Genomic DNA, 24,739 nt, shown 5'->3' on the forward strand with positions numbered 1-24,739 from the left:
CTCCACACTGTCTCTATCACCCCCCTAGTGTTCTGCAAGTGGCTTTAATTCTCAGGCTTTGGGCTAAGGCAACTGACACCAACAATAACAGATTTATTTTCAGAAAATCTTTGACGTTCTCCCGGTATCGGCAGAAGCAGGGCTAAACGGTGTTTCCTGAGGTCTCCTTTCTTCTCCGAGTGGTGTCCTGCTGGGAGCTCCATGCACCTCTCAAGCCCTTGCTCGGAGAGCTCCAGCTAGCAGCATCGGTTCAGCCTGCGCACGCTCCCTATCTGCCTCGTGGCAGACACCGAGAACGGGCGAGAGCTGCTTCTCTACTGCCTCGCATGGCCTCCTCGGGCATCCTCGGGCCCTTGTTTATTCTCAGTGAGGGAGTTTATCGTTGGCAGGGTTAGTATAGTTAGTTAGGTGTAGGTGAGAGGATTGTTTTCCTGCTCACTTCCCTCTGGGAGACTTGTCTTCTCTTGGCAGGGCTTGCCTGTTGGCTGTCTTGCTGGGAGGCTCTACCGGAAAGCAACAGGCGCTCCAAGCATGGCCACTGCCTGTGGGAGTGCCGCGTCTCCCAGAAGTGCTCTGTCTCAGACTGTTGGCCATGCAGCCCCCCTCTGAGCCGAGTCAGGAGACCCCTCTTCCCGTTCAACTGTCCCCAGGCCGCCCCAGTGCCCGGCAGCCGTGGGGCAGGCTTCTCCTACGACTGACAGGTCTTTGGAAGACTCCCGGAAAGAGGAGCACGGACTCTCACTCCAAAGAGACGAGGTCACCACCAGGCCTTGGTCTCCGAGGGGCCTGCTGAGGCCAAGACTCTTCCTCCAGTACCAGCGGGCCTGTGAAGCCCTGGATATCCAAGGACCGGGGTCGTTTCCGGTAACACAGGAATTCCGATACTCGAGGGGCCTCTTGGTGTTGGATGAGTCAGAGTCCCCGTTGTTGATGGGTACCAAGCATCTCTTGGCACCGAGACCTCTGTCTCTGAGCAGCCATCCTGTGGCCTAGGACTCTCCTCGGTGGCTGCTCCCCCGTGGGAGGATGTGGAGGGAGAGGACTCCCAGTCAGTCTCCTGGATCTCAGTGAAGGGTTCCCCTTTGGGAATCTGCCCTCGCACAGGGAGAACCTTGCAGGTCCCCAAGGAAGGTGGAACCAGATGCCTGCACTCACTCTTCCTCCAGGGTCGGTCTCCACTAGCGCAGCTGCTGCCGACCTGACGCTGGATGCCTGTGCCGCGGTGGCCCTGCCTGCGCTCCGCCCAGTGACGCCAGAATGGGGGGCCAGGGGGCCAGGCCCATCCACTTTTCACCATGGCGGATCCCACCTCCTCCCCCTCCTCTCCCCCCCGCCCCGTGTCCCCGTCCAGGGCAGATGGAGATGGAGGCGCTGGCTCCCCACAGCTGCCCGTATGGCTCTTACTGTGGCCGGGCTCTGGGTCCGAGGTGCTGCTCCCTGGCTGGAGCCGTCTCAGGGTCAGAGCTGCGCGGGCAGCTGTGGGTCCCTCCACCTGCCCTGGGCGGCGGGTCCAGGAGTCAGGGACACGAGCAGGGGGCTGCTTTCGGCCTCAGAGGGAAGTGGTGGGGTGAGGCCCTGGGGGAAAGAAGGGGGGCCGGCCCCAGGCCCCCCCACTTTTGGGAAGGCTCTGCCACCCCTCCGTGACACCCACCCCCATGTCTCTCAGCCTGCCCCTTTCCCACCCACTGGGAAGCAAGCAGAGGTGAGAGTGAGCCGGTACGATATGGTACGGCGTACCAGCAAGAGCCGGGACACCGTGCCAGACTGGACCGGCTTCTCCAGCGGGGATTTAAAGGGCCCAGGGCTCCAGCCTTAAAATCACCGCCGGGGCTCCTGCAGCCGGGCTCGGGGGGGATTTAAAGGGCCCGGTGCAACTGCAACTGCAGAGAGCACCGGGCCCTTTAAATCCCCGCCCAAGCCCTGCCGCCCCGGGGTAGCGGCGACAGGGCTCCCGTGGTGATTTAAAGGGCCCGGAGCTCTGCCGCGGCCGGAGCCCCAGGCCCTTTAATTCGCCCGGAGCCCTGGGGCTCCCAGCTGCCTCTGCAGCTAGTAGCTCTGGGATGATTTAAAGGCCCTGGGGCTCCCATCCACAGCCAGAGCCCCGGGGCCTTTAAATCTTGAAAGGCCCCGCCCCTTCTGGTTGAGGCCCCGCCCCCGCGCAGGACTCCGGCATGTAGGAGAAGCCATGGATGGTGTGTGCACCCCCCATTCAGGGAGGCTGGCAGCCCCAAGCCCAGTCCAGAGAGCTCTGAGCCCTGCGGCCCCGGGGCTGCGGCAGGGGTTTGGGGAAGCCTCCCCCAGCCTCCATTACCCGCCACCCACCGGGGAAGCCGAGGCACAAACAGGTCTCATAAAAACAGTACAAAATATCCCCACTTTGTCACACGCCAACCCCAGTGCCTTCTAGGGCCTGCAACAGCCATGCTGGGATCCAGGGGCTGCCTGTCGGCAGCAATTCACAGCCCACCGGCACCGGCCCCGTCCCTCAGTGAGCCCAGGGTTTCACCTCCTCCCCGGACCCCACCCCCACGACAGGAGGAGGCTAAGGCAGACGAAGACGTTGCTCCTGTTGCCTCATTGTCACTGGATGAGGCGGTTATGCCTCTACCACCTTCCACGGCCGAGGACCTCAGGTAGTTTCAGGTCCTCGTTAGAAGGGTAGCAGACACTGGTGCGATCCGGCTGGATTTCTTCAACACCCTCCGGAGCGGCGCTACCTATTAACGAGGCTCTCCCGGCCCCGGCGAGGAGCGTGGCAAACGCCTGCCACTGTTCCACCACGTGCAAGAGGGCAGAGAACACGTTCTAGATGCCCCTTAAAGATTCCGACTTTTTATCTTCCCATCCCCCACCTAACTCCCAGCAGTGGGTGCAATGAATGAACGGGGTCAGGCAGCACTTTTTGAGATCTACATCCTGTGACAAGGACCAAAAATGGCTGGATCTCTATGGACAACCGTCTTACTCGTCTGCAACCCTGCAGTTCCAGATCGCACACTGCCAGGCAGTCCCGGCCAAATACAACGTTACTAATGATAACAAGCTCCTGAGCAGCTGCCACACGACTGCAGGGAGCAATTCCAATCCCTAGTCGCAGAAGGCCAACTCTTGGCCAGCACAGCTCTCCAAGCATCCCGAGGTGCGGCAGATGCTGCTGTCAGCTCCAGCTCCACCACGGTAGTTATGGAACCACAGGGTGTCCTGGCTCCAGCTTTCGGGGTTTCCGAAAGAAGTTCAGAACCCAGTAGAGCACCTCCCTTTGATAGCCATGGCTTTTCTCGGAGACCTCGAACGACTCTCTGCAAACGTTGAAGGACTCCTAGGGCATTTACACACCTATGAGGAAGACACGTTTTAAGGGGTCTTGCCCAGAGATCATATCCTGCTCGGTTCTCGAGAGACCCATAGACCCTGGGAACCCCAGAAAGAATCATAGAATCATAGAACCGGAAGGGACCTCGAGAGGTCACCTAGTCCAGTCCCCCTGCACTCAGGGCAGGACTAAGTACATAGGTGCCAACTTCCCCTCTGCCCGGTGGGGGCTCGACCCCCACCCGCCCCTAGCCCCACCCCTGGCCCACCTCTTCCCACCCCTGCCCTGCCCTCCCCCCACTCCTATTCTACCCCTTCCCCCAAGTCCCTGCCCCTGCCCTGCCTGTTCTCTGCCTCCTCCCCTGAGTGCGCTGCATCCCCGCTCCTCCCTGTCCCTCCTGGAAAGTCCTAAGTGCTGCCAAACAGCTGTTAGGTGCGGGGGGGTGGGAAGCGCTGGGAGGGAGGAGGAGGAGCAGGGACGCAGTGTGCTTGGGGGGGAGAAGGAGAGGGGGGAGCTTGGCTGCCGGTGGATGCGGAGCACCCACTAATTTTTCTCTGTGGGTGCTCCAGCCCCGGAGCACCCACGGAGTCGGCCCCTATGACTACGTATTATCTAGACCATCCCTGAGAGGTGTTTGTCCAACCTGCTCTTAAAAATCCCCAATGATGGAGATTCCACCACCTCCCTGGGCTTAACCACCTTGAGAGTTAGGAACTTTTTCTTAATGTCCAACCTAAACCGCCCTTGCTGCAATTTAGGCCCATTGCTTCTTGTCCCATCCTCAGAGGTTAAGCAAAACAATTTTTCTTCCTCCTCCTTGTAACAACCTGCTTGACAACTGTTATGTCCCCTCTCAGTCTTCTCTTTTCCAAACTGAACAACCCAATTTTTTTCAATCTTCCCTCAGACGTCATGTTTTCTAGACCTTTAATCATTTTTTGTCGCTCTTCTCTGGACTCTCTCCAATTTGTCCACATCCTTCCTGAAATGTGGTGCCCAGAATTGGACTCAATAGTCCAGCTGAGGCCTAATCAGCAAGGAGTAGAGCAGAAGAATTACTCCTCGTGTCTTGCTTACAACACTCCTGCTAATACAGTGGTTCTCAAGCCCCTTTCACACAGCAAGCCTCTGTGTGCGACCCCCCCTTATAAATTAAAAACACTTCTTAATATATTTAACACCATTATAAATGCTGGCTGCAAAGTGGGGTTTGGGGTGGAGTCTGACAGCTCACAATCCCCCCATGTAATAACCTCACGACCCCCAGTTTGAGGACCCCGGTGCTAATACTTCCCAGAATGCTGTTCTCCTTTTTTACAACAGCATTACACTGTTGACTCGTATTTAGCTTGTGGTCCACTATGACCCGCGGATCCCTTTCCACAGTGCTCCTTCCTAGGCAGTCATTTCCCACTTTGTATGTGTGCAGGGCCCATCATGGTTCTCTCGCTTGGTCTGGCTAGGTTCTGGGCTCCCCCTGCCCACACTGATCTGTCCATCATCCTGCTGCTCTTCCAGCCAGCTAGGCACCCACTCCTCCCTCTTCCAGCTCCAGAGCAACTGACTGCGCTGCCTCTGCTGCTTCCTTTTATGTGTCCCTTCTGGCTCTTGATTGGTCACTCCAGTAGCTCCTCTGATTGGCTGCTCCCCTGCAGCCACTCTAGGCTGCTTGGAGGACTTCTCTTCTGCTCTTTTCTGGGGCAGGGTGAGTCAGGGCCGGGAGGCTTCCAGCTCTACTCCACCTTGTCGCAGACTGTGTAAACTCTTCCCTCTCTGCATGCAACCCACTGGAAAACACAGACAAACCCCCCACTGCGTCACATGGGGTCCCCAAGCTCCCTGCCCCCCAGAAGGACTTGACTGGGAGGTCCTGGTTGTAGCTACAAGCTCTGCTGTAGCCTGCGTTCCTATTGTTCAATAAACCTTCTGTTTTACTGGCTGGCTGAGAGTCACGGTGAATGCCAGGAAGAGGGGTGCAGGGCCCTGACTCCCCCACACTTGCTGTCTGGGCTGACTCACTAGGTCTCACTCACTCATCTGTGCTGTGGGGCCTCACTGCTCTGTGGGGGGAGGGGAAGGAGTGGTGAGCTTCACTCCTTAGTGTTTATAAAGGGCTTTGGGGTCAGGCAGGAAGGGCTGGCCTCACCTGGGACTCTAGAGAGCTGGGTTCAGGTCCCAGCTCTGCTACAGGCTCCCTGTGAAACATGGAGATGCTTTGGAAATTCCCGTCTAGCTCTGTGCCTCAGTTTCCCCACCTGTACCATGGGGATAATGGTCTATCCATTTCCCAAGCCTCTGTCTGCTTTGTCTACTGCAGGGGCGGCTCCAGGCCCCAGCACGCCAAGCGTGTGCTTGGGGCGGCAAGCCGCGGGGGGCGCTCTGCCGACCGCCAGGAGGGCGGCAGGCAGGCGGCCTTTGGCGGCATGCCTGCGGAGGGACCGCTGGTCCCGCGGCTCCGGTGGACCCTCCACAGGCACGTCTGCGGGAGGTCCACCGGAGCTGCGGGACCAGCAACCGGCAGAGCACCCCCCGTGGCATGCCGCTGTGCTTGGGGCAGCGAAATGTGTAGAGCCGCCCCGGTCTACTGAGAGGTCTTAGGGAAAGGCTGTCCCTTGCTCTATGTGGACATTGAATTGTGGGCATAAGGCCCCAGGGCCAACCCTCCAGCTGAGGGCAGTTCACTCCTCTCCGAGCTGTGGTTTCAGGCTGTCTGCAGACTCAGGAACTATTGCTCAGCTCACATTTGGGCCTTTTCTTCACAACCGTAAGAAATAGAATTTGTTTCTAGGTACATGGGACTCACCAGACTGGATGAGGCCAGGGTCTGTCTAGTGCAGGCGACTGTCTCCAGCCATGACCCGCACCAGCTGCTCCAGGAAGAGGTGCAAGAATCTTCCCTCCAGTGAACAGCTGCAGAATAACTTCCTGATCAAGTAGTGTCTAATGGCCTGAAGCAGGAGGGTCAATATTCCTTACAAGAAAATGGGATCAGCTCTACTACAACTTCAGACTTCCTCATTAACCATAGTCCCGTCAAGTCTTGCTAAGCTCTCAGCCTCAATCTGATCTTGTGGCAGTGAGTTCCACAGGCTAACTGTGTGTTGTTCATTGACTGTCCCTATGTTCTTTATAAGAAATGTGGCACCTGATCCCCCTGCTCTGTCTCACTCATTGTTTTCTGTCCTTCTATCATGGCCCTGCTTCTTTGTCTGCTTTCGAAACCAAACAGTCCCGACTGGTTCTGTCTCTCTAGACCTCTCGCTCTGAACCCCATCATTCTGATTTGCCCATTCTGGAGATGGGGGGTGGGAGCACCATTGAGCAGTGTGCTGGGGGTGGGACCTACTGAGGATGACAGTACAGTGTTTCCGGGGGTGGATAATGGGTGCTGAGGCCCTGGAGCTAGCGGGGATTCTGTGGGGCCGTACATGGGGCAGAGTGTGGATTGCATCGTGGGGGCCTGGGCATTTGCCATCTTTTTATGGTGGATGGGAGAAAACTGCAGGGTGGCCAGGCGGCCGGGCTGACATCGGCCCTGGAATGGGTTTGGCTCAGTGTAGGTGTGCAGCAGCCTGGTCCTGGTGGCCGTGTCATGGGTAGCCATGCTGGGCTGGCCTCGTGGGGGTCTCAGGCGGCTCCCCAAGCAGGACTCACCATTTTTGTGGGACTAGGGTTGGCAACTTTCTAATCGCACAAAACCGAACACCCCTTCCCCAAGGCCCCGCCCCTTCCTCATCAGGGGTGGGGGGTTGAGGGCTCTGGCTGGGGATGTGGGCTCTAGGGTGGGGCTGGGGGTGAGGAGTTTGGGGTGCGCGAGGGGGCTGGGGCAGGGAGTTGAGGTGTTGGGGGGGGTTCGGGCTCTGGGAGGGAGTTTGGGTGCAGGAGGGAACTCCGGACTGGGGCAGGGGGTGGAGTGCAGGGTCCCAATGGCACATGGGTGGCCAGGGAGGCTCTCTGCACTGCCCTTGTGCCCGCAGGTGCTGCCCTCACAGCTCCCATTGGTCGCGGTTCCCAGCCAATGGGAGCTGCGGAGCCGGCACTCAGAGCACGGGCAGCGCACGGAGCCTCCCTGGCTGCCCATGCATCTAGGGACCGCTAGGACCTGGCGGCTGCTTCCAGGAGCCATGTGGAGCTAGGGCAGGTAGGGAGCCTGCCTTAGCACCGTCCCGGCTGTGCCGCCGACTGGACTTTTAACGGCCTGGTCAGTAGTGCTGACCGGAGCCGCCAGGGTCCCTTTTCGACCAGGTGTTCCGGTTAAAAACCCGATGCCTGGCAACCCTAAGCAGGGCCCATAGGAAAGGGCCCTGGGTTTTGTACTCCCTCTCCAGCTGCAGCACTGCCACCGCAGCAAGAGCTCCCGCTGCTGGCTCTGCAGTGACCACAGCCTGCATGTGTGAGCCCACCAGGCCGTGGCTCTTGCCGCCACGGCTCGCTGTGCAGAGAGAAGCTGGTAGCGTCCAAATGTGTTGACCCAGACAGCCCCTTGTGTCAGCACGGACCCCCACTCATCTCCCCCTGAGAGGGCAGTGGCATAGCGATGCCCCCTCCAGCCTCTGCCTGCAGATGGGGGGCTGCAGTACTGGGGATAGGGAGGTTATAGTGTTGGGGCGACAGTGGTGGGGCAGTGCAGTGACAGGAGCTTGCAGTGATTGGGGGGTTGCTGTGCTAGGGGAAAGAATTGTGGGGTGTGCAGTGCCCGGGGCGTGCAGTGCCAAGGGAATGCAATGCTGGGGGTATATTGTGTGGGGGGGGGTGCAGTGCTTGGGGCATGAATTGTGGGGGGGGGGTGCAGTGTCAGGGGGTACATTGCAGGGGGGGCAGTGTCAGAGGCCTGCATTGTGGTGTGTGCAATGTCAGGAGGGTGCTTTGTTTGGGGTTTCAGTGCCAGGGGGTGCATTGCCAGGGGTACAGCGCAAGGGGGTGCATTGCCAGGTGGGTGCTTCGTTGGGGTTGCAGTGCCAGGGGGTAGAGTGCCAGGGACATACATTGTGGGAGGTGCAGTACCAGGGGCATGCATTGCGAGGGGATGCATTGTCATGCCTGCAGTGCCAGGAAGGTGCTTTGTTGGGGGTTGCAGTGGTAGGGGGTACAGTGCTAGGGCTTTGCATTGCAAGGCATGCAGTGCCAGCAGGTGCATTGAAGAGTGCGCAGTGCCAGGAGGGTGCTTTGTTGGGGGTTGTGATGACAGGGGTTAAATGCATGGCCATGCATTGCTGGGGGATGCAGTGTCAGGGTCATACATTGCTGGGGAATGAAGTGCCAGGGGCGTGCATTGCTGGGGAATGCAGTGCCAGGGGTGTGCATTGCTGGGGGATGCAGTGCCAGGGGTGTGCATTGCTGGGGGACGCACTGCACGCCCCCCGCAATGCACACCCCTGACACTACGTCCCCCAGCAATGCATGCCGCTGGCACTGCATCCCCCAGCATTGCACGCCCCGGCACTGTATCCCCCAACCCCCAGCAATACACACTGCTGGCACTGCGTCCCCCAGCAATGCACACCCCTGACACTGCGTCCCCCAGCAAAGCATTGCTGGGGGTCGGGGGATACAGTGCCAGGGGCGTGCATTGCTGGGGGATGCAGTGCCAGCGGCATGCATTGCTTGGGGATGCAGTGTCAAGGTCATACAATGCTGGGGAATGCAGTGTCAGGGTTGTGCATTGCTGGGGGATGCAGTGCCAGGGGCGTGCATTGCTGGGGGACGCAGTGTCAGGGGCGTGCTTTGCTGGGGGACGCAGTGTCAAGGTCATACATTGCTGGGGGACGCAGTGTCAGGTGTGTGCATTGCTGGGGGATGCAGTGCCAGCGGCGTGCATTGCTGGGGGTTGGGGGATACAGTGCCAGGGGCGTGCATTGCTGGGAGATGCAGTGCCAGCGGCATGCATTGTGGGGGATGCAGTGTCAGGGATGTGCATTGCTGGGGGACGCAGTGCCAGCAGCATGCATTGCTGGGGGACGCAGTGTCAGGGATGTGCATTGCTGGGGGACGCAGTGCCAGGGGCGTGCATTGCTGGGGGATGCAGTGCCAGGGGCGTGCATTGCTGGGGGATGCAGTGCCAGGGGCGTGCATTGCTGGGGATCGGGGGATACAGTGCCAGGGGCGTTCATTGCTGGACAGGGTCTGTTTTAACTCCGCTTCTCTCTGGTTCTTGCAGTTTGTGCACCTGGCCCAGGTGAGCTTCCTCATTCATGCCTTTGGCTCGGCCTTCACCTTGGACCTGGAGCTGAACCAGTAAGTGCTTCCCTGGGGCTGTGGGTGCGAGTCAGGGCTGAGGCCCAGGGCAGGCTGGGGTGGAAGCAGGCAAAGCATGGCCTGTCCCACAGTGCTGGAACTTGGGGGGGAGGGGTCAGCAGCTGTGGGGCGTGAGTTTGGTGGGGCTCAGCCCGTGTGCAGGTGATCGGGCATCCACAGCAAAGGGCCCCCACCAGTGTCGCAGCAGAGGAGCCGTGGGCGCTGTGGTGTCAGCCTGGCCCCACGGCTCCCCCAGGCCAGATGTGCGTGGGAGGCTCTGAGCACGTGTGCAGGAGACGCTCTGAGGGAGGCAGGTGGGTGCCGGGTGCCCTGGCACCATGCTGGGCTGGTGCCAAGCTCTGGCATCGGGTGAAATCTGCCCCCTTAATATTTCATGGAGCCCTCTGGAGCCACCCAGCTCTGACACTGAAGCCCCAGGCCCAGGTGTCAGCAGGGTGAGGTGAGCTCCAGAGCCTGGTGTAATGGGAGCCGGCGTGATCAGCCCGAGTGGCTGGCGATTGGGTTTCTGTGCCGGGGAGTGAACCTGCAGAGCTCCCCCGGGGGTTGGGGGGGGCAGGCTCTGGGTCCTGACAGCCCAGCCCCACCCTGACCTCCCTCCAGTGCGCCTCCCAGTGACCCAGGCGAGCCCCCAGCCCATTGCAAGAGCCCCCAGTGAAGAGCGGGAGCAGCATGGACAGTGTGTGTGTGTGTGTGTGTGTGTGTGTGTGTGTGTGTGTGTGTAGTGAGAGCGCAGCTGTGGTCAGTGAGCAATGTGTGTGTGTTTGTGTAACGAGAGCGCAGCTGTGGACAGTGCACAGTGTGTGTGTTTGTGTAGCGAGAGCGCAGCTGTGGGCAGTGTGCAGTGTGTGTGTGTGTGTGTGTGTGTGTGTGTTTGTGTAGCGAGAGCGCAGCCGTGGACTGTGCGCAGTGTGTGTGTGTAGCGAGAGCACAGCTGTGGACAGTGAGCAATGTGTGTGGTGAGAGCACTGCTGTGGACAGTGCACAGTGTGTGTGTGTGTGTGTAGTGACAGTGCAGCTGTGGACAGTGTGCAGTGTGTGTGTGGACTGTGCGCAGTGTTTATTTGTGTGTGTTTCCCGAGGGGTGCAGGAGCGGAAGGGGAACAGGGCTGTTGGGTGCATGGTCCAGGCGCCTGAGCCTGCAGCCACCGGGGGAAAGGCCAGTGGATGTGCTGCCACAAGGATGGCACCGGCCCTGCACACCAGGGGCCCTGGTTAATCTGACCTGCCCCAGCCAGCAGCAGTTCCTCACCTGTCCCGCCTCTCGTTTCCCCGGCAGCCACCTGCTCTCCTCGCGCTACGCGGAGCGGCACTATGGCCAGGATGGGAACAGCAGCCACGGCCCGGTGAGTGGGAGCAGCACAGGGCTTCGCCGGGCGCTGATGGCGAGAAGGCCCCTGCCAGCGGGGCTGAGGCGCCAGGCAGAGTCTTTCCAGCGGCAGGTGTAGAGTCGCAGGATGAGCCCGGGCCAGGAGCCTGCGTCGGTGTCATGCAGCAGTCGCCCAGTCCCATGCTGCAGTGCGGGCCGGGCTGGAGCAGCCTTTGTGAGAGGCCAGGCCGCTGGCCGGGAGTCAGGAGAGCCGGCGGGTCCTGGCTGCCCGGTGACTAGAGTGGGACTGAAATTAGCAAAGTTAAATGAATGGTGCAACGGCTCATGAAATGAACAGGTGGCACATTTGAAACTCAGCAAAAAAAATACTTTTACGCTCAGTGCTAATTAGCCTGTGGAACTCACTGCCACAGGACGATTCAAACAGGGACCAGGCATGTCTGCTGTACAAGAGTATCTGAATGAATGAATGGTGGCAGGATAGTAACCCTGGTGCTTAGGGCTTGAGCCCATCCCCGACTAGGATGAGACCTATTGCAGGGGCAGATTATCCCTCTCCTGCTGTGTGGGGTTCCTCCAACGTCCTCGGCAGCATCTGGTGCTGGCCCCTGCCGGAGACAGGGCCCGGGGCTGACCCTGCTCGGCACTGCCGGTGCTGCTGGGTGAGTCGCTGCCAGCCCAGGGAGCTGGTGGCTGGGGGTGGGGGGTGCAGTGGCGCTCCCATCAGGGGGGAATTCAAAGTGAGGTTTGCGCGCGGTGACGCACAAGGCCAGAGATTAGCAGGACATGGCAGCGTCGCGCTTCTGCCTGGCTCAGCGAGCGTGGAGCTGGAGAAATGCCACCAGCCGCCTCTCGGGCCCGAGGGGACGGGGAGGGGAGCACAGGCCCGACGGGACAACGCGGGGTCCCCCTTGGCTGGAAGGATCCCCAGAGCCGCCTGCGTCCAGGCCTGAGACTGGCCAGCACCAGAGGGACCACTGTCGAGAGGAGCCTGACTCAGTGCAGCGGAGGGGACCTGTCCTAGGCAGGGCTCCAGCCAGAGCCCAGCTCAAGGGGGATGGAAATCCAGGCCCGGTCTTCCTCCCCTCCCCTGCGCTGCAGCTCCATGGGCTCAGCGGCTTTGGGGCTGGTGATGGTGAATGGTGAACTGGGTCGTGGTGTGATCACACCAACACTGAGAGCACCGGCTGTGAGCACCAGTCAGCGGAACAAATGAGACCCTGTCCCTTTAACTGCAATCCCCCCTCCCCCCCCGGCTCTGGCCCAGCCACCCCCTGAGCTGCCTTCCCCCATCCTGCCTGCTGCAGCCCAGCAGCATCTGGGCCAGCGCCACCCCCACCTGCGCTGGCCCAAGCCCCCTGTGACTGAGGGACAGGAATTGCCTGGTGCTCGGCTCCCTCTGACCAGCCTGTCCCCTCCCCTGGGGTTATAGGTGGGGGGCTGCAGCTTGGCCGCCCCAGCATGAGCCCCCCGGTGCAGAGGCTAGTGAATGAGGGGAGAAGGACAGGACAGGACCTAGCTCCTGTGCTCGGCTCCCAGCCAGGCCTTGGGGGAGGAGAGGGATGTTTTCTGGCCCAGCCCCTGCCTTTCTGGTGGTGCAGGAACATGGCTGGGCCAGGCCTACTGGCCTCGGCTGTGATCCATCTTCCGCCGTGATCCGTCGCCTCCTCCTTGCGTTTGGAGTCGGGCGTGTTGTGGCTCTGACTTTCCTCCTTTCCTGCGGCTCCCTGTGTGGTGAGCTCTCCAGGGTGGTTTCTGTGGCTTGGTTCTGGCCTCCGGCATGCGGGCCCCAAATCTGGCCGGGCCTGTGTTCCCAGCAGAGCAATCCACCATGGCGAGCCCGGCTCCGTGGCTCTAGAGGCATCACTGCTTCGAGACGGGCAGAAAGAATCAGCCGCATGGAGCCCAGCGAGTCACTGCTGCAAGCAGGGCGCGTCTGGGGTACGTATCCCACCTCCCCACCTGACGTGGCCCTTGCTGCTCTAGCCTGGAGCACTAGTCAGAGGCACAGCCAGCCAGCCAGCCGCGGGCACGCACGCCAGCACCTACGACGCAGGCTTACTCCCAAGCTGCTCCCTCCAGCTCCTTCTTGAGAAGCTCCCTGGCTTCTCCTCTTATGGAGGATGCAGGGGTGCCCCAGAAGGTCACCGAAGGTATCAGAGGGGCAGCCGTGTTAGTCTGGCTCTGTAAAAAGTGACAGAGTCCTGTGGCACCTTATAGACTAACAGACGTATTGGAGCATGAGCTTTCGGGGGTGAATACCCACTTCCTTGGATGCATGTGGTGGAAATTTCCAGAGGCAGGTATAAATATGCAGGCAAGAATCAGGCTAGAGATAACGAGGTTAGTTCAATCAGGGAGGATGAGGCCCTCTGCTAGCAGATGAGGTGTGATCACCAAGGGAGGAGAAACTGGTTCTGTAGTTGGCAAGCCATTCACAGTCTTTGTTTAATCCTGAGCTGATGGTGTCAAATTTGCAGATGAACTGAAGCTCAGCCAAGGAGGGCAGTGATCTGAGGGGCTTGCAGCCAGGCAGACGGTGGTTGGGCACATCAGGGGTTCTCTGAGGTGACGGGGGGGGCAGGGACTTGGTCGCAACTGGCCAGGGAGCTAGATGCAGGGGTGAAAGTAACTCACAGGACTTACCGGTACTGCTGGAGTCCTCAGGGGGGCGTGGCCTCATCCGGAAGGGGCGGGGCCTATCAAGATTTAAAGGCCCTGGGGCATTGGCTGTGGCTGGGAGCCCCAGGGCCTTTATATCACCCCGGGACTCCAGCTGCAGAGGTGGCTGGGAGCCCCCCTGGGCTCAGGGGCAAATTAAAGGGCCCGGGGCTCAGGCCGCCACGGAGCCCCGAGCCCTTTAAATGCCCCCTCAGCTCCGGCAGCCGGGCTCGGGTGTGGATTTAAAGGGCCCGCAGCTCCCATGGCTGCGGGGAGCCCCAAACCTTGCCGGCCTGGGGCCGGGATTTAAAGGGCCTGGAGCTCCTGCCGCTGTGGGGAGCCCCGAGCCCTTTAAATCCCTGCTGCAGAAGCCGGTGCGGTCCGGCACGGCGTACTGGCTCTTGCTGGTCTGCCAGACCAGACCGTACCGGCTTCCTTTCACCTCTGGCCAGATGGGACCTGCCGTGATCAATCCGAATGGGAACGTTGGTTGGCTTTGTGAAGCAGACGTGTGCAGACGTGTACTCTACTGAAGTGAACCGACTGGCAGGGCTGAGCAAGGGGAGGGGGGTCCGCAGCTCCAGGCCTTTCTGGAAGGTGTGGTAATGAAGCACAAACCCTCGGGCTCAGCACAGCGAGACGTGGCTGAAGTAAGGGCCTGTGCTACACAGGAGGTCACTAGATGAACTAATGGCCCCCTCTGACTTAGAACCCTGTGACTCTACGGATCCTGACCAGGCGGCTGGGGTGGCTCTGGCCTGCCTGGGCACCGCCTCTGCAGATCAGCTCGCTCGGGGCTCTTTAGGGTCCTATTGCAGGGGTCCTATTGCAGACCCCGATCAAGGCGCTGTGCTGGGTGCTGCACAGACACATGACACAGAGACCCCCTCCCCAGAGAGCTCAGGGGATGGGGCAGGGGGCCTGGGGCAGTGAGCTTGTCCCCATGGCCACACAGTGCCAGCCAGCCCCATGGCACTCAGCACAGGGGTTCAGTCGAGTTCCAGCTGTCTGTGATCGAGACCCACCAAGCAATTGGTGAGGACTGAGTACGAGTGTCTGTCTCTACTTAGGAAAGCCCCAGGGGCTGGGCTAGCAGGGGGCTGTGGGTCAGGATTGAGGGGCGCTGGCCGAGCTGTGTGGGGGAGGCCAGGGCTGGGCTAGCAGGGGGCTGTGGGTCAGGATTGAGGGGCGCTGGCCGAGCTGTGTGGGGGAGGCCAGGGCTGGGCTAGCAGGGGGCTGTGGGTCAGGATTGAGGGGCGCTGGCTGAGCTGTGTGGGGGAGGCCAGGGCTGGACTAGCAGGGGGCTGTGGGTCAGGATTGAGGGGCGCTGGCTGAGCTGTGTGGGGGAGGCCAGGGCTGGGCTAGCAGGGGGCTGTGGGTCAGGATTGAGGGGCGCTGGCCGAGCTGTGTGGGGGAGGCCAGGGCTGGGCTAGCAGGGGGCTGGGGGTCAGGATTGAGGGGCGCTGGCTGAGCTGTGTGGGGGAGGCCAGGGCTGGACTAGCAGGGGGCTGTGGGTCGGGAGTGAGGGGCGCTGGCTGAACTGTGTGGGGGAGGCCAGGGCTGGGCTAGCAGGGGGCTGTGGGTCAGGATTGAGGGGCGCTGGCCGAGCTGTGTGGGGGAGGCCAGGGCTGGGCTAGCAGGGGGCTGTGGGTCAGGATTGAGGGGCGCTGGCTGAGCTGTGCGGAGGAGGCCAGGGCTGGGCTAGCAGGGGGCTGTGGGTCAGGATTGAGGGGCGCTGGCTGAGCTGTGTGGGGGAGCCCAGGGCTGGGCTAGCAGGGGGCTGTGGGTCAGGATTGAGGGGCGCTGGCTGAGCTGTGCGGGGGAGGCCAGGGCTGGGCTAGCAGGGGGCTGTGGGTCAGGATTGAGGGGCGCTGGCCGAGCTGTGCGGAGGAGGCCAGGGCTGGGCTAGCAGGGGGCTGTGGGTCAGGATTGAGGGGCGCTGGCTGAGCTGTGTGGGGGAGGCCAGGGCTGGTATAACAGGAGGGGAGGGGTCCTGGTGCATCTGGACTTTGTCCCCCGAATAGATCAGCAGGGAGGGTGGGGTGTGTGTATGGGGGTGAGGGGGGTGATCCAGGCTGTTCCTGTTGCTCTGGCCCACTGCAGAGAGCACACAGCTCACCTCTGCAGCCTGGGGCAGGGGGCAGCCCCTTAGCGCACGTGCGAGTGAAGCAGAATGGCACCAGGTTGCTGGGACTCTCCCTGCAGCCGGCGGAGGGCTGGGGGAGCGGGCCACGGCAGGCGCAGCCATGGTAAAAAGATGAATGAGTCCGTCCATAAATAGCCTGGCGTGTCTTTCGCCCGGCAACCCCGCCTGTCATGCAGATTTCACGGTGCCTCTCAGCACAAAGCCGGCCCTGGAAGTGGAGCAGCAGTAATGCCCAGGGAGTGCGAAACACGGACAGGCCGGGGGGGCTGGGCGGCCTGCTCCGCCCTGCCCCGCCGGGGGCTCCTCTGCCCTCACCTGCTCTCTGCCCCTCTGGGCCGCTCTGCTCATGCCCCGCCTCTCCTGGAGTCCTCCCACCACTCTGTGCCAGCCTGGGGCTGTGGTGACTGGGACCCCTCTGGATGCCCCAGGCCGGGGCTCCGTAACCTGGGCAGAGACGGTTCCTATAAATAGACACAGTGGAGCCGGGCTGCTGCTAGTGCGTCATGCGAGCCTGTGGAGATGGGGCTGCACACACGTGCCCAGGCGTCTGGAGGGGAAGGGCACCGTGCACACAGACAAGGGCGTCCGTGCACTGCTATTGGCAAACATGGACTTGCACTAAGCGGGAACATGATGCACATGCAGACAGGTGCACGCACACATCCGGGCAGACACGCATGCATGCCTACATGCAAGGACATGCATGCACCTGCGGACAGGTGTGCAGATAGGGTAACGCCTATATATGGATACACAGGGACATTGACATGGGCATGAAAATGGGAGCAAAGGACCCACACTCTCTAGGACATGCATACAGGCAGGTACATGCAAAGATCAGACAAACAGCCACACAGAGGATAAAAGACCCCACCCCCACAGACACAGCATGGCATACATGCAGACTGGTACATACACAGACATAGAGACACACACTTGCACGTGCATGGGCACACACCTGGAATACAAGCACACGTGGGCACACGCGTGTGCAGACGGGCTTGTCCATCTGACAGAAGCTGTTGTTACAGTCTGAGAGATGTGCAGGGGGACCCCAATTCCAGTGCAGCAAACTTTGGTTTGGATCCTGAACCAGGCAGGAGCTGCAAGTTGTCATCCCATGTTCCAGTTGGGGGGAACTGAGGCACAGAGAGGGGCTGGGACTTGCCCCAGGTCAGAGCCAGGAATAGCCCCCATGAGCCCCCTGCTCTCTTCACTAGACCGTGTTCCCTCCCAGAGCTGGGACGAGAGCCCAGGCGTCCTGGCTCCCAATCGCCTCCAGTCACTAGCCCGTGCTCCCTCTCCGCTGCGGTGGCTGATGGCTCTCCTTGCCCCATTGCTCTGTTGCAGGGAGCGGGGGAGCACTGTTACTATCAGGGCAAACTCCGAGGGGAGGCGAGGTCCTTGGCAGCTCTGTCCAGCTGCCGTGGTCTGCAGTGAGTACCACCGTGGGCATGGGGGGCGGGAGCGGATGGAGCCGGCCCAGGGACAGAGCCCCCAGGAGGCTCTGATGCTGGAGTGGCAACGGGGAGGGAGGGAGCACTCTTGCAGGGCTGCTCACCCTAGGGGGAGTCGGAGGCGGGTGGGTGGGTAATCCAGAGTGCTGCATTGGCTTTGGGTGCAGGGAGAGGGAGGGGTGGTTCTGTGCTGTGGGGCAGCAAACTGGCTGGGGAACTGGGTTGCAGGTCCCTCGCTGCCCAGTGGTGCTGGAAGGTTCGGGGGGCGGGGGAGGGGAGTGGGTCTGCATCCATCTGTGACAAAGGGGTGTCTGCTTTCCCTGCAGCGGTGTCTTCTCGGACGGGAGGGAAATGTACCTGATTGAGCCCCGCAGAGCAGCCGAGCGTTGGCAGGTAAGGGCTGGGCTGGAATTCCATCAGCCCCCGTGCTGCTACTTGGGTTCCCGCTCACCCGGCTCCTGTTCCCCGGGGAGGTGAAGGGGAGGCCCAGGGTCACAGCACGGCCAGCCGCCAGGGCACAATCCAGCCTTCCTGGGGCTCAGACTCTGGTGCTGGTTCTGGGCGCTCGGACACCGGAGCTGCTGGGTCCTGGGCGCTCGGACACTGGCGCCAGGTTCTGGGCGCTCCGACACCGGAGCTGCTGGGTCCTGGGCGCTCGGACACCGGTGCTGCTGGGTCCTGGGCACTCGGACACTGGTGCCAGGTTCTGGGTGCTCAGACACTGGCGCCAGGTTTTGGGCGCTTGGACACTGGCACCAGGTTCTGGACACTCCAACACTGGCGCCAGGTTCTGGGTGCTCAGACATTGGTGCTGCTGGGTCCTCGGCGCTCAGACACCGGTACTGCCGGGTCCTGGGCGCTCGGACACGGCGCCAGGTTCTGGGCGCTCAGACACCGGTGCTGCTGAGTCCTGGGCACTTGGACACTGGTGCCAGGTTCTGGGCACTCGGTCACCGGTGCTGCTGGGTCCTGGGCGCTCGTCACTGGTGCCAGGTTCTGGGCACTCGGACACCGGTGCTGCTGGGTCCTGGGCGCTCGTCACTGGCGCCAGGTTCTGGGCGCTCGGACACCGGTGCTGCTGGGTCCTGGGCACTCGGACACTGGCGCCGGGTTCTGGGCGCTTGGACACTGGTACTGCTGGGTCCTGGGCACTCGCACACTAGCGCCAGGTTCTGGGCACTCGGTCACAGGTGCTGCTGGGTACTGGGCGCTCGTCACTGGCGCCAGGTTCTGGGCGCTCAGACACCGGTACTGCTGGGTCCTGGGCACTTGGACACTGGCGCCAGGTTCTGGGCGCTCGGACACTGGTACTGCTGGGTCCTGGGCGCTCGGACACTGGCGCCAGGTTCTGGGCGCTCGGACACCGGTGCTGCTGGGTCCTGGGCGCTCGGACTCTGGCGCCAGGTTGTGGGCGCTCGGACACCGGTACTGCTGGGTCCTGGGCGCTCAGACTCTGGCGCCAGGTTCTGGGCGCTCGGACACCGGTGCTGCTGGGTCCTGGGCACTCGCACACTGGCGCCAGGTTTTGGGCGCTCAGACACCGGTGCTGCTGGGTCCTGGGCGCTCGGACACTGGCGCCAGGTTCTGGGCGCTCGGACACCGGTATTGCTGGGTCCTGGGCGCTCGGACTCTGGCGCCAGGTTGTGGGCGCTCGGACACCGGTACTGCTGGGTCCTGGGCGCTCAGACTCTGGCGCCAGGTTCTGGGCGCTCGGACACCGGTGCTGCTGGGTCCTGGGCGCTCGGACACTGGCGCCAGGTTTTGGGTGCTCGGACACCGGTGCTGCTGGGTCCTGGGCACTCGCACACTGGCGCCAGGTTCTGGGCGCTCAGACACCGGTGCTGCTGGGTGCTGGGCGCTTGGACGCTGGCGCCAGGTTCTGGGTGCTCAGACACCGGTGCTGCTGGGTCCTGGGCACTCGCACACTGGCGCCAGGTTCTGGGCGCTCAGACACCGGTGCTGCTGGGTCCTGGGCACTCGCACACTGGCGCCAGGTTTTGGGTGCTCGGACACCGGTGCTGCTGGGTCCTGGGCACTCGCACACTGGCGCCAGGTTCTGGGCGCTCAGACACCGGTGCTGCTGGGTCCTGGGCGCTCGGACACTGGCGCCAGGTTCTGGGCGCTCGGACACCGGTGCTGCTGGGTCCTGGGCGCTTGGACACTGGCGCCAGGTTTTGGGTGCTCGGACACCAGTGCTGCTGGGTCCTGGGCGCTCGGACTCTGGCGCCAGGTTCTGGGTGCTCGGACACCAGGTTCTGGTATCGCCTGCACTGGCCCATTTAAATCCAAAGCCCTGCAGCTGAGGCTGCAGCCAGAGGGATTTCCCAGAGTGCCTCCTTTCCCCTTGTTGCCATGGCAGCAAATGGAAGGAGATTCCATTGACGTCTGCTCCCCATCCAGTCATTAGCTTCCCCCTCCCCCACGCTCCCTCAGTCCATGGAGTGTCTCCCCTCCCCCAGCCTTGCCTCGGTTTCCCCAGCCCCATGCCGCCCCTGCAGGATGGGCAGTTCTGTGCCTACCAGGGCTGCTGGGGTGAGAGCCCCTGTGGGGTCTATGAGGCCCTCAAGCACCGGTGGGTGGGGTAACGGTGTCGGGCCATGAGGGGCCTCCCCTCGAGCTGCCAGGTCTGTGCCGGATCCCGGGCAGCAGTGGTCTCTCTCCCACTCCATCCCCTGCTCTCACCCCCCCTTGCACCCCCAGGCCGATCACCCAGCCGCTGGGCAGCACGGAAGGGCTGAAATCCTATCCCTGCCACCCTGCCGCTGGCCCAGCCGGAGCAAACCGGCCCCTCCAGCCACAGAAGTCATCAGTTAATGATCCCTGGTGTCAGTGTGGAGCCAAGGGGCTGAAACACAGCGGCCAGGCCTGGCGATGCCTCCTCTGGCTAGGGAGATGGACTCTGTCCCTGGGACTCGCACTTCGGGGTGTGGATAACGGGCCTTGGTGCTGGGACTCCGGTCCCTGGGCGGGGGCATCTCCCATCAGATTGGCGCTGGGACCCTGAGCAGTAGGTGGCCAGTGCACTGGCGCTACCCACCCGTCCATGGGGAGCTCTCCCGCTCCCGCCACACACACAGGAAACCAAGGAACGGTGGCTCCTGGCCCCAGCCCGCACTGTGGCCCAGACTGGAGCTGGGAAAGCCACCGGCGACCTTCCTGCTCTCTTGTTCCCTGTGCAGGAGCCTCTGCCTCACCTGATCCAGCGCATGCCAGCTCCCCGCCCCGCTCAGGGGTGCACAGAGCCAGGTGAGTGGCGCATGCAAGCCCCGCTCCCCATGACACAGTGGCCCTTAAGTTGTGTTGGGGCCATTGAGCCGAGGAGCCGGTGGGAAGCAGATCTACAGAAGCTGCTTCTCCCCCCATGTCCATTCTATGGGCTTCCTGCCTGGCATGCCCAGCCCTCTGCCTGTGCTGAGAGCTCGCTCCCTTCTCACCTGGTGTCGGATCCACAGGCTCCCCCGTGCTACGCCCCAGCTTTGGAACCGACCCTGGGAGGAACCCTGCAGTGTGCCAGACCCCACGGGTCTCATCCTTCCTTTAGGTGGGGCACGTGACCTCACCACCTCCTGAGCCTGGTCCTCTGGGGGTCACCCTGGGCACTGCTCAGCCAGTCCCACTGCCATGGGCTCTGGTTAGGGACTCCCCCTCAGCAGGGATTGAGGCACCTCCCCGGGTATTCCCAGTGACGCTCGCCAGAACAGGCGGGGTGGTTAGTCAGCAGGAACCCAGCACGGGGAGCCCTCAGGGAAGCCCAGAGAACTGCAGATTAAAGCATTGGCCATTGTGACCAGCCCAGAGCCCTGCCAAGCTGCAGCGACCTCCATTTGCAGGCTCTGTCTCTCTGACTTCTTCCTTAGTCGGTTCCCAGGGGAGAGGCCCCCCAAGTGCCTTGCAGAGCCCCCGCCTCCGAGCCCTTTGTTCTGGAGCAGGGGGTCTCTCCTCCGCTTCCCGGCTGAGAGGCAGGAAAAGCCCCCTCCCTCCGGGCTGTAGGTTGCTGAATGTCAATGTGGTGGTGAATGGGTTTTCCATGGATATGGGTCTGCCTTGGCCAGTCCTTTTTAAGGATCAGTCAGTCCGCTCAAAGCAACCCCGCCCCTTCCCCCGGCCAGGCACACATAGGGGTCATACAAACTATTGCAAAAAGGTCCCACGTCATCACACCTGGTCACTTCCACCATGGCGCTTCCTCCAGCCACCCCTGCCCCGGCCCTGGCTCTGCCTCCCACTGGACCCCCTGTGCCCGGCTGGAGGATCCAGCCCTGGGACCGTCTGCCTTGGCCCTGCCTGCCAGCCCCACCATCACCCCCTGACCCTGCTGTGTTCTGCCCCTAGGCTGCCTGCTTGCAGCCCTGAGACACCAGGGCCCAGACACCCGGCCCAGACTGCGGAGGAGGCGGCAGGTAGGGGCACTGCTCAGCCGAGTGCTCAGGGGTGGGCTGGGGAGCTGAGCACTTGGGGTGGGCCAGGGTAGGGGGAGGGGAGCTGAGCATCCAGCAGTGGGGGGCAGGGGAGCAGAGGGCTCAGAGGCCGGGGGAGGGGAGCAGAGGGCTGAAGGGCCGAGGGAGGGGAGCTGAGCGCTTAGGGTGAGGGAAGGAGGGCTCAGGGGTGAGGGAAGGGGGAGCAGAGGGCTCACGTCTCTCTCTGCGCTCCCCAGGTGCGGCGAGCCCAGCCCTCCGTGCACAGCGAGACCAAGTACATCGAGCTGGTGGTGGTCAACGACCATCAGCTGGTGAGTGAGGGCGGGGCCCGGGGCCCCACTCCCCTGCAGAGAGGGGACGGCCTGGCCCTGGGGCCATTTGGGGTCTCGTCTGTGCTCAGGGCCAGAGGCAGGCTGAACACAACAGACTACGCAGGGCACAGCACCTGCCTCTCCCAGCCCCGGCGCTGTGGGGAACGGGGCAGGAGCGCTGGCTGTGGGGGGAGCTCCCACATACTTCAGCCCTGGCCTCTCCCAGCAGGGGGCGCTGTGGGGAACGGGGCAGGAGCGCTGGCTGTGGGGGGAGCTCCCAGATACTTCAGCCCTGGCCTCTCCCAGCAGGGGGCGCTGTGGGGAATGGGGCAGGAGCGCTGGCTGTGGGGGGAGTTCCCACATACTTCAGCCCTGGCCTCTCCCAGCAGGGGGTGCTGTGGCAAGTGGGGTGAGAGCCACCCTCCATTGCTCTCCTCTGTGTGTTCTTTTCCAGTTCGAACAGATGCGCCGGTCTGTGGTCCTCACCAGCAACTTCGCCAAGTCCGTGGTGAACCTGGCGGACATGGTGAGTGCTGGCTGTGCGGGGACGTCCGGCTCGCTGCCTCTCCCGCTGCCAGCTGACCTGCTTGGATGGGTGTGGGGGATGAGGAGGGGCGTGGGGGGGACGTGGGGCCCTTCCCCGCTGAGATAGCAGGGGTGCCTGGGGACGGCCATGCACAGCTCTCATGTCACAGAAGCCTGGGGAGGTTGCAAAGGCTGCTGGGATGGTAATGGCCTGTCCCCTTCCTCTGCCACTGCAGCTATACAAGGAGCAGCTGAACACGCGCATCGTGCTGGTGGCCATGGAAACGTGGGCCTCCGAGGACAAGATCCACGTGGGGGAGGATTCGCTGCAGACGCTGAGCGAGTTCATGAGATACCGGACGGAGGCGCTGCCGGAGCAGAGCGATGCTGTCCACCTCTTCTCGTGAGAGCCGCGACGGCCGTGCGGCCCTCCTCTCTACCCCCACAGCCAGCACTCCTGCCCCGCTCCCCACAGCGCCCCCTGCTGGGAAAGCCGGGACTGGAGTAGCCGAGAGCTCCCCCATGGCTGGTGCTTCTGCCCGCTCCCCACAGCGCCCCCTGCTGGGAGAAGCCGGGACTGGAGTAGCCGAGAACTCCTCCATGGCTGGTGCTCCTGGCCCGCTCCCCACAGCGCCCCCTGCTGGGAGAAGCTGGGACTGGAGTAGCCGAGAGCTCCCCCATGGCTGGTGCTCCTGCCCTGCTCCCCACAGCGCCCCCTGCTGGGAGAAGCTGGGACTGGAGTAGCCGAGAACTCCCCCATGGCTGGTGCTCCTGCCCTGCTCCCCACAGCGCCCCCTGCTGGGAGAAGCCGGGACTGGAGTAGCCGAGAGCTCCCCTACGGCTGGTGCTCCTGGCCCGCTTCCCACAGCGCCCCCTACTGGGAAAGCCGGAACTGGAGTAGCTGAGAGCTCCCCCATGGCTGGTGCTCCTGCCCCGCTCCCCACAGCGCCTCCTGCTGGGAAAGCTGGGACTGGAGTAGCCAAGAACTCCCCCACAGCCAATGCCCCTACCCTGCTCCCCACAGTGCCCCCTGCTGGGAGAAGCTGGGACTGGAGTAGCCGAGAGCTCCCCTACGGCTGGTGCTCCTGCCCTGCTCCCCACAGCACCCCCTGCTGGGAGAAGCCAGGACTGGAGTAGCCGAGAGCTCCCCCATGGCTGGTACTCCTGCCCTGCTCCCCGCAGCACCCCCTGCTGGGAGAGGCTCATGTGGAGAATACTCATAGTACTTCACAATTTTAACTCTGATTAACTAATCCTCACAGTCCTCCATGAGGTAGGGCAGGGTCATCATCCCCATTTTATAGAAGGGGGAACTGAGGAAATGCAGCAGCTCTCATCTATCTGGATTCCAGTAAAGCATTTGATATAGTTCCACATGGGAAATTATTGGTTAAATTGGAGAAGATGGGGGTTAATACGAGTACTGAAAGGTGAATAAGGAACTGGTTAAAGGGGCGATTAGAGCAGGTCGTACTGTCAGGCTGCAGGGAGATTACAAGTGAAGTTCCTCCAGGACTGGTCCTGGGACCAAACTTATTTAACATTTTCAATGACCTTGGCACAAAAAGTGGAGTGTGCTAATTAAATTTGCAGATGCCAGGAAGTTGGGCGGAGGACTGGAGTATCCTACAAGAAGATTTGAATGACTTTTGAAAACTGGAGTAATAGAAATGGGCTAAAATTGAATAGTGCAGAGTACAAAGTCATGCATTTAGGGACTAAACAACAAAAACTTCTGCCATAAGTGAGGGACTTCTCAGCTGGAAGTGACGAAGGAGGAGAAAGACCTGGTATATTGGTTGATCACAGGCGGACTATGAGCCGCCAATTTGATGCGGCTGTGAAAAAAGGCTAATGTGATCCTAGGATGCGTCAGGTGAGGTATTTCCAGTAGAGACAGGGAAGTTTTATTGCCATTATACAAGGCACTGGTGAGACCACATCTGGAACACCGTGTGCAAGTCTGGTCTCCCATGTTTAAAAAAAGATGAATTCAGACTGGGACAGGTGCAGAGAAGGGCTGCTAGGATGATCCGAGGAATGGAAAACCTACCTTAGGGGAGGAGACTCAGAGTGCTTGGCTAGGTTAGCCTACCCAGACAAAGGCTGAGGGGAGATCTGATCGCTCTCTAAAAATACATCAGAGGGATAAATACCAGGGAGGGAGAGGAGTTATTTAAGTTAAGGGCCAATGTGGACACAAGAACAAGTGGCTATAAACTGCCCATTAACAAGCTTAGGTTTGAAACTAGGTGAAGGTTTCTACCCATCAGAGGAGTGAAGTTCTGGGGTAGCCTCCCAAGGGGAGTATAGAATCATAGACTAT

General features: G+C 61.6%; 1 protein-coding gene across 5 annotated transcripts in view; it reads left to right on the forward strand.

Moving 5' to 3' along the window:
• The window catches only part of ADAM11 (ADAM metallopeptidase domain 11), a 53,259-nt gene that overhangs the window by 10,576 nt on the left and 17,944 nt on the right, over positions 1-24,739 (forward strand). For 4 of the 5 annotated variants that reach the window (XM_044999831.1, XM_044999832.1, XM_044999835.1 and 1 more), the window contains 9 exons: positions 9,471-9,547; positions 10,845-10,911; positions 17,053-17,138; positions 17,486-17,552; positions 20,339-20,405; positions 21,492-21,559; positions 21,814-21,888; positions 22,343-22,414; positions 22,650-22,816. In XM_044999831.1, coding sequence (XP_044855766.1) covers positions 9,471-9,547; positions 10,845-10,911; positions 17,053-17,138; positions 17,486-17,552; positions 20,339-20,405; positions 21,492-21,559; positions 21,814-21,888; positions 22,343-22,414; positions 22,650-22,816 — 746 coding nt within the window. Of the gene's footprint in view, positions 1-6,166; positions 6,390-9,470; positions 9,548-10,844; positions 10,912-17,052; positions 17,139-17,485; positions 17,553-20,338; positions 20,406-21,491; positions 21,560-21,813; positions 21,889-22,342; positions 22,415-22,649; positions 22,817-24,739 lie in introns of those variants that run through there. The other variant, XM_044999836.1, reaches the window with a different exon arrangement.

The sequence above is a fragment of the Mauremys mutica genome, chromosome 25, assembly GCF_020497125.1.
Source record: "Mauremys mutica isolate MM-2020 ecotype Southern chromosome 25, ASM2049712v1, whole genome shotgun sequence".
Classification (NCBI taxonomy): domain Eukaryota; kingdom Metazoa; phylum Chordata; order Testudines; family Geoemydidae; genus Mauremys; species Mauremys mutica.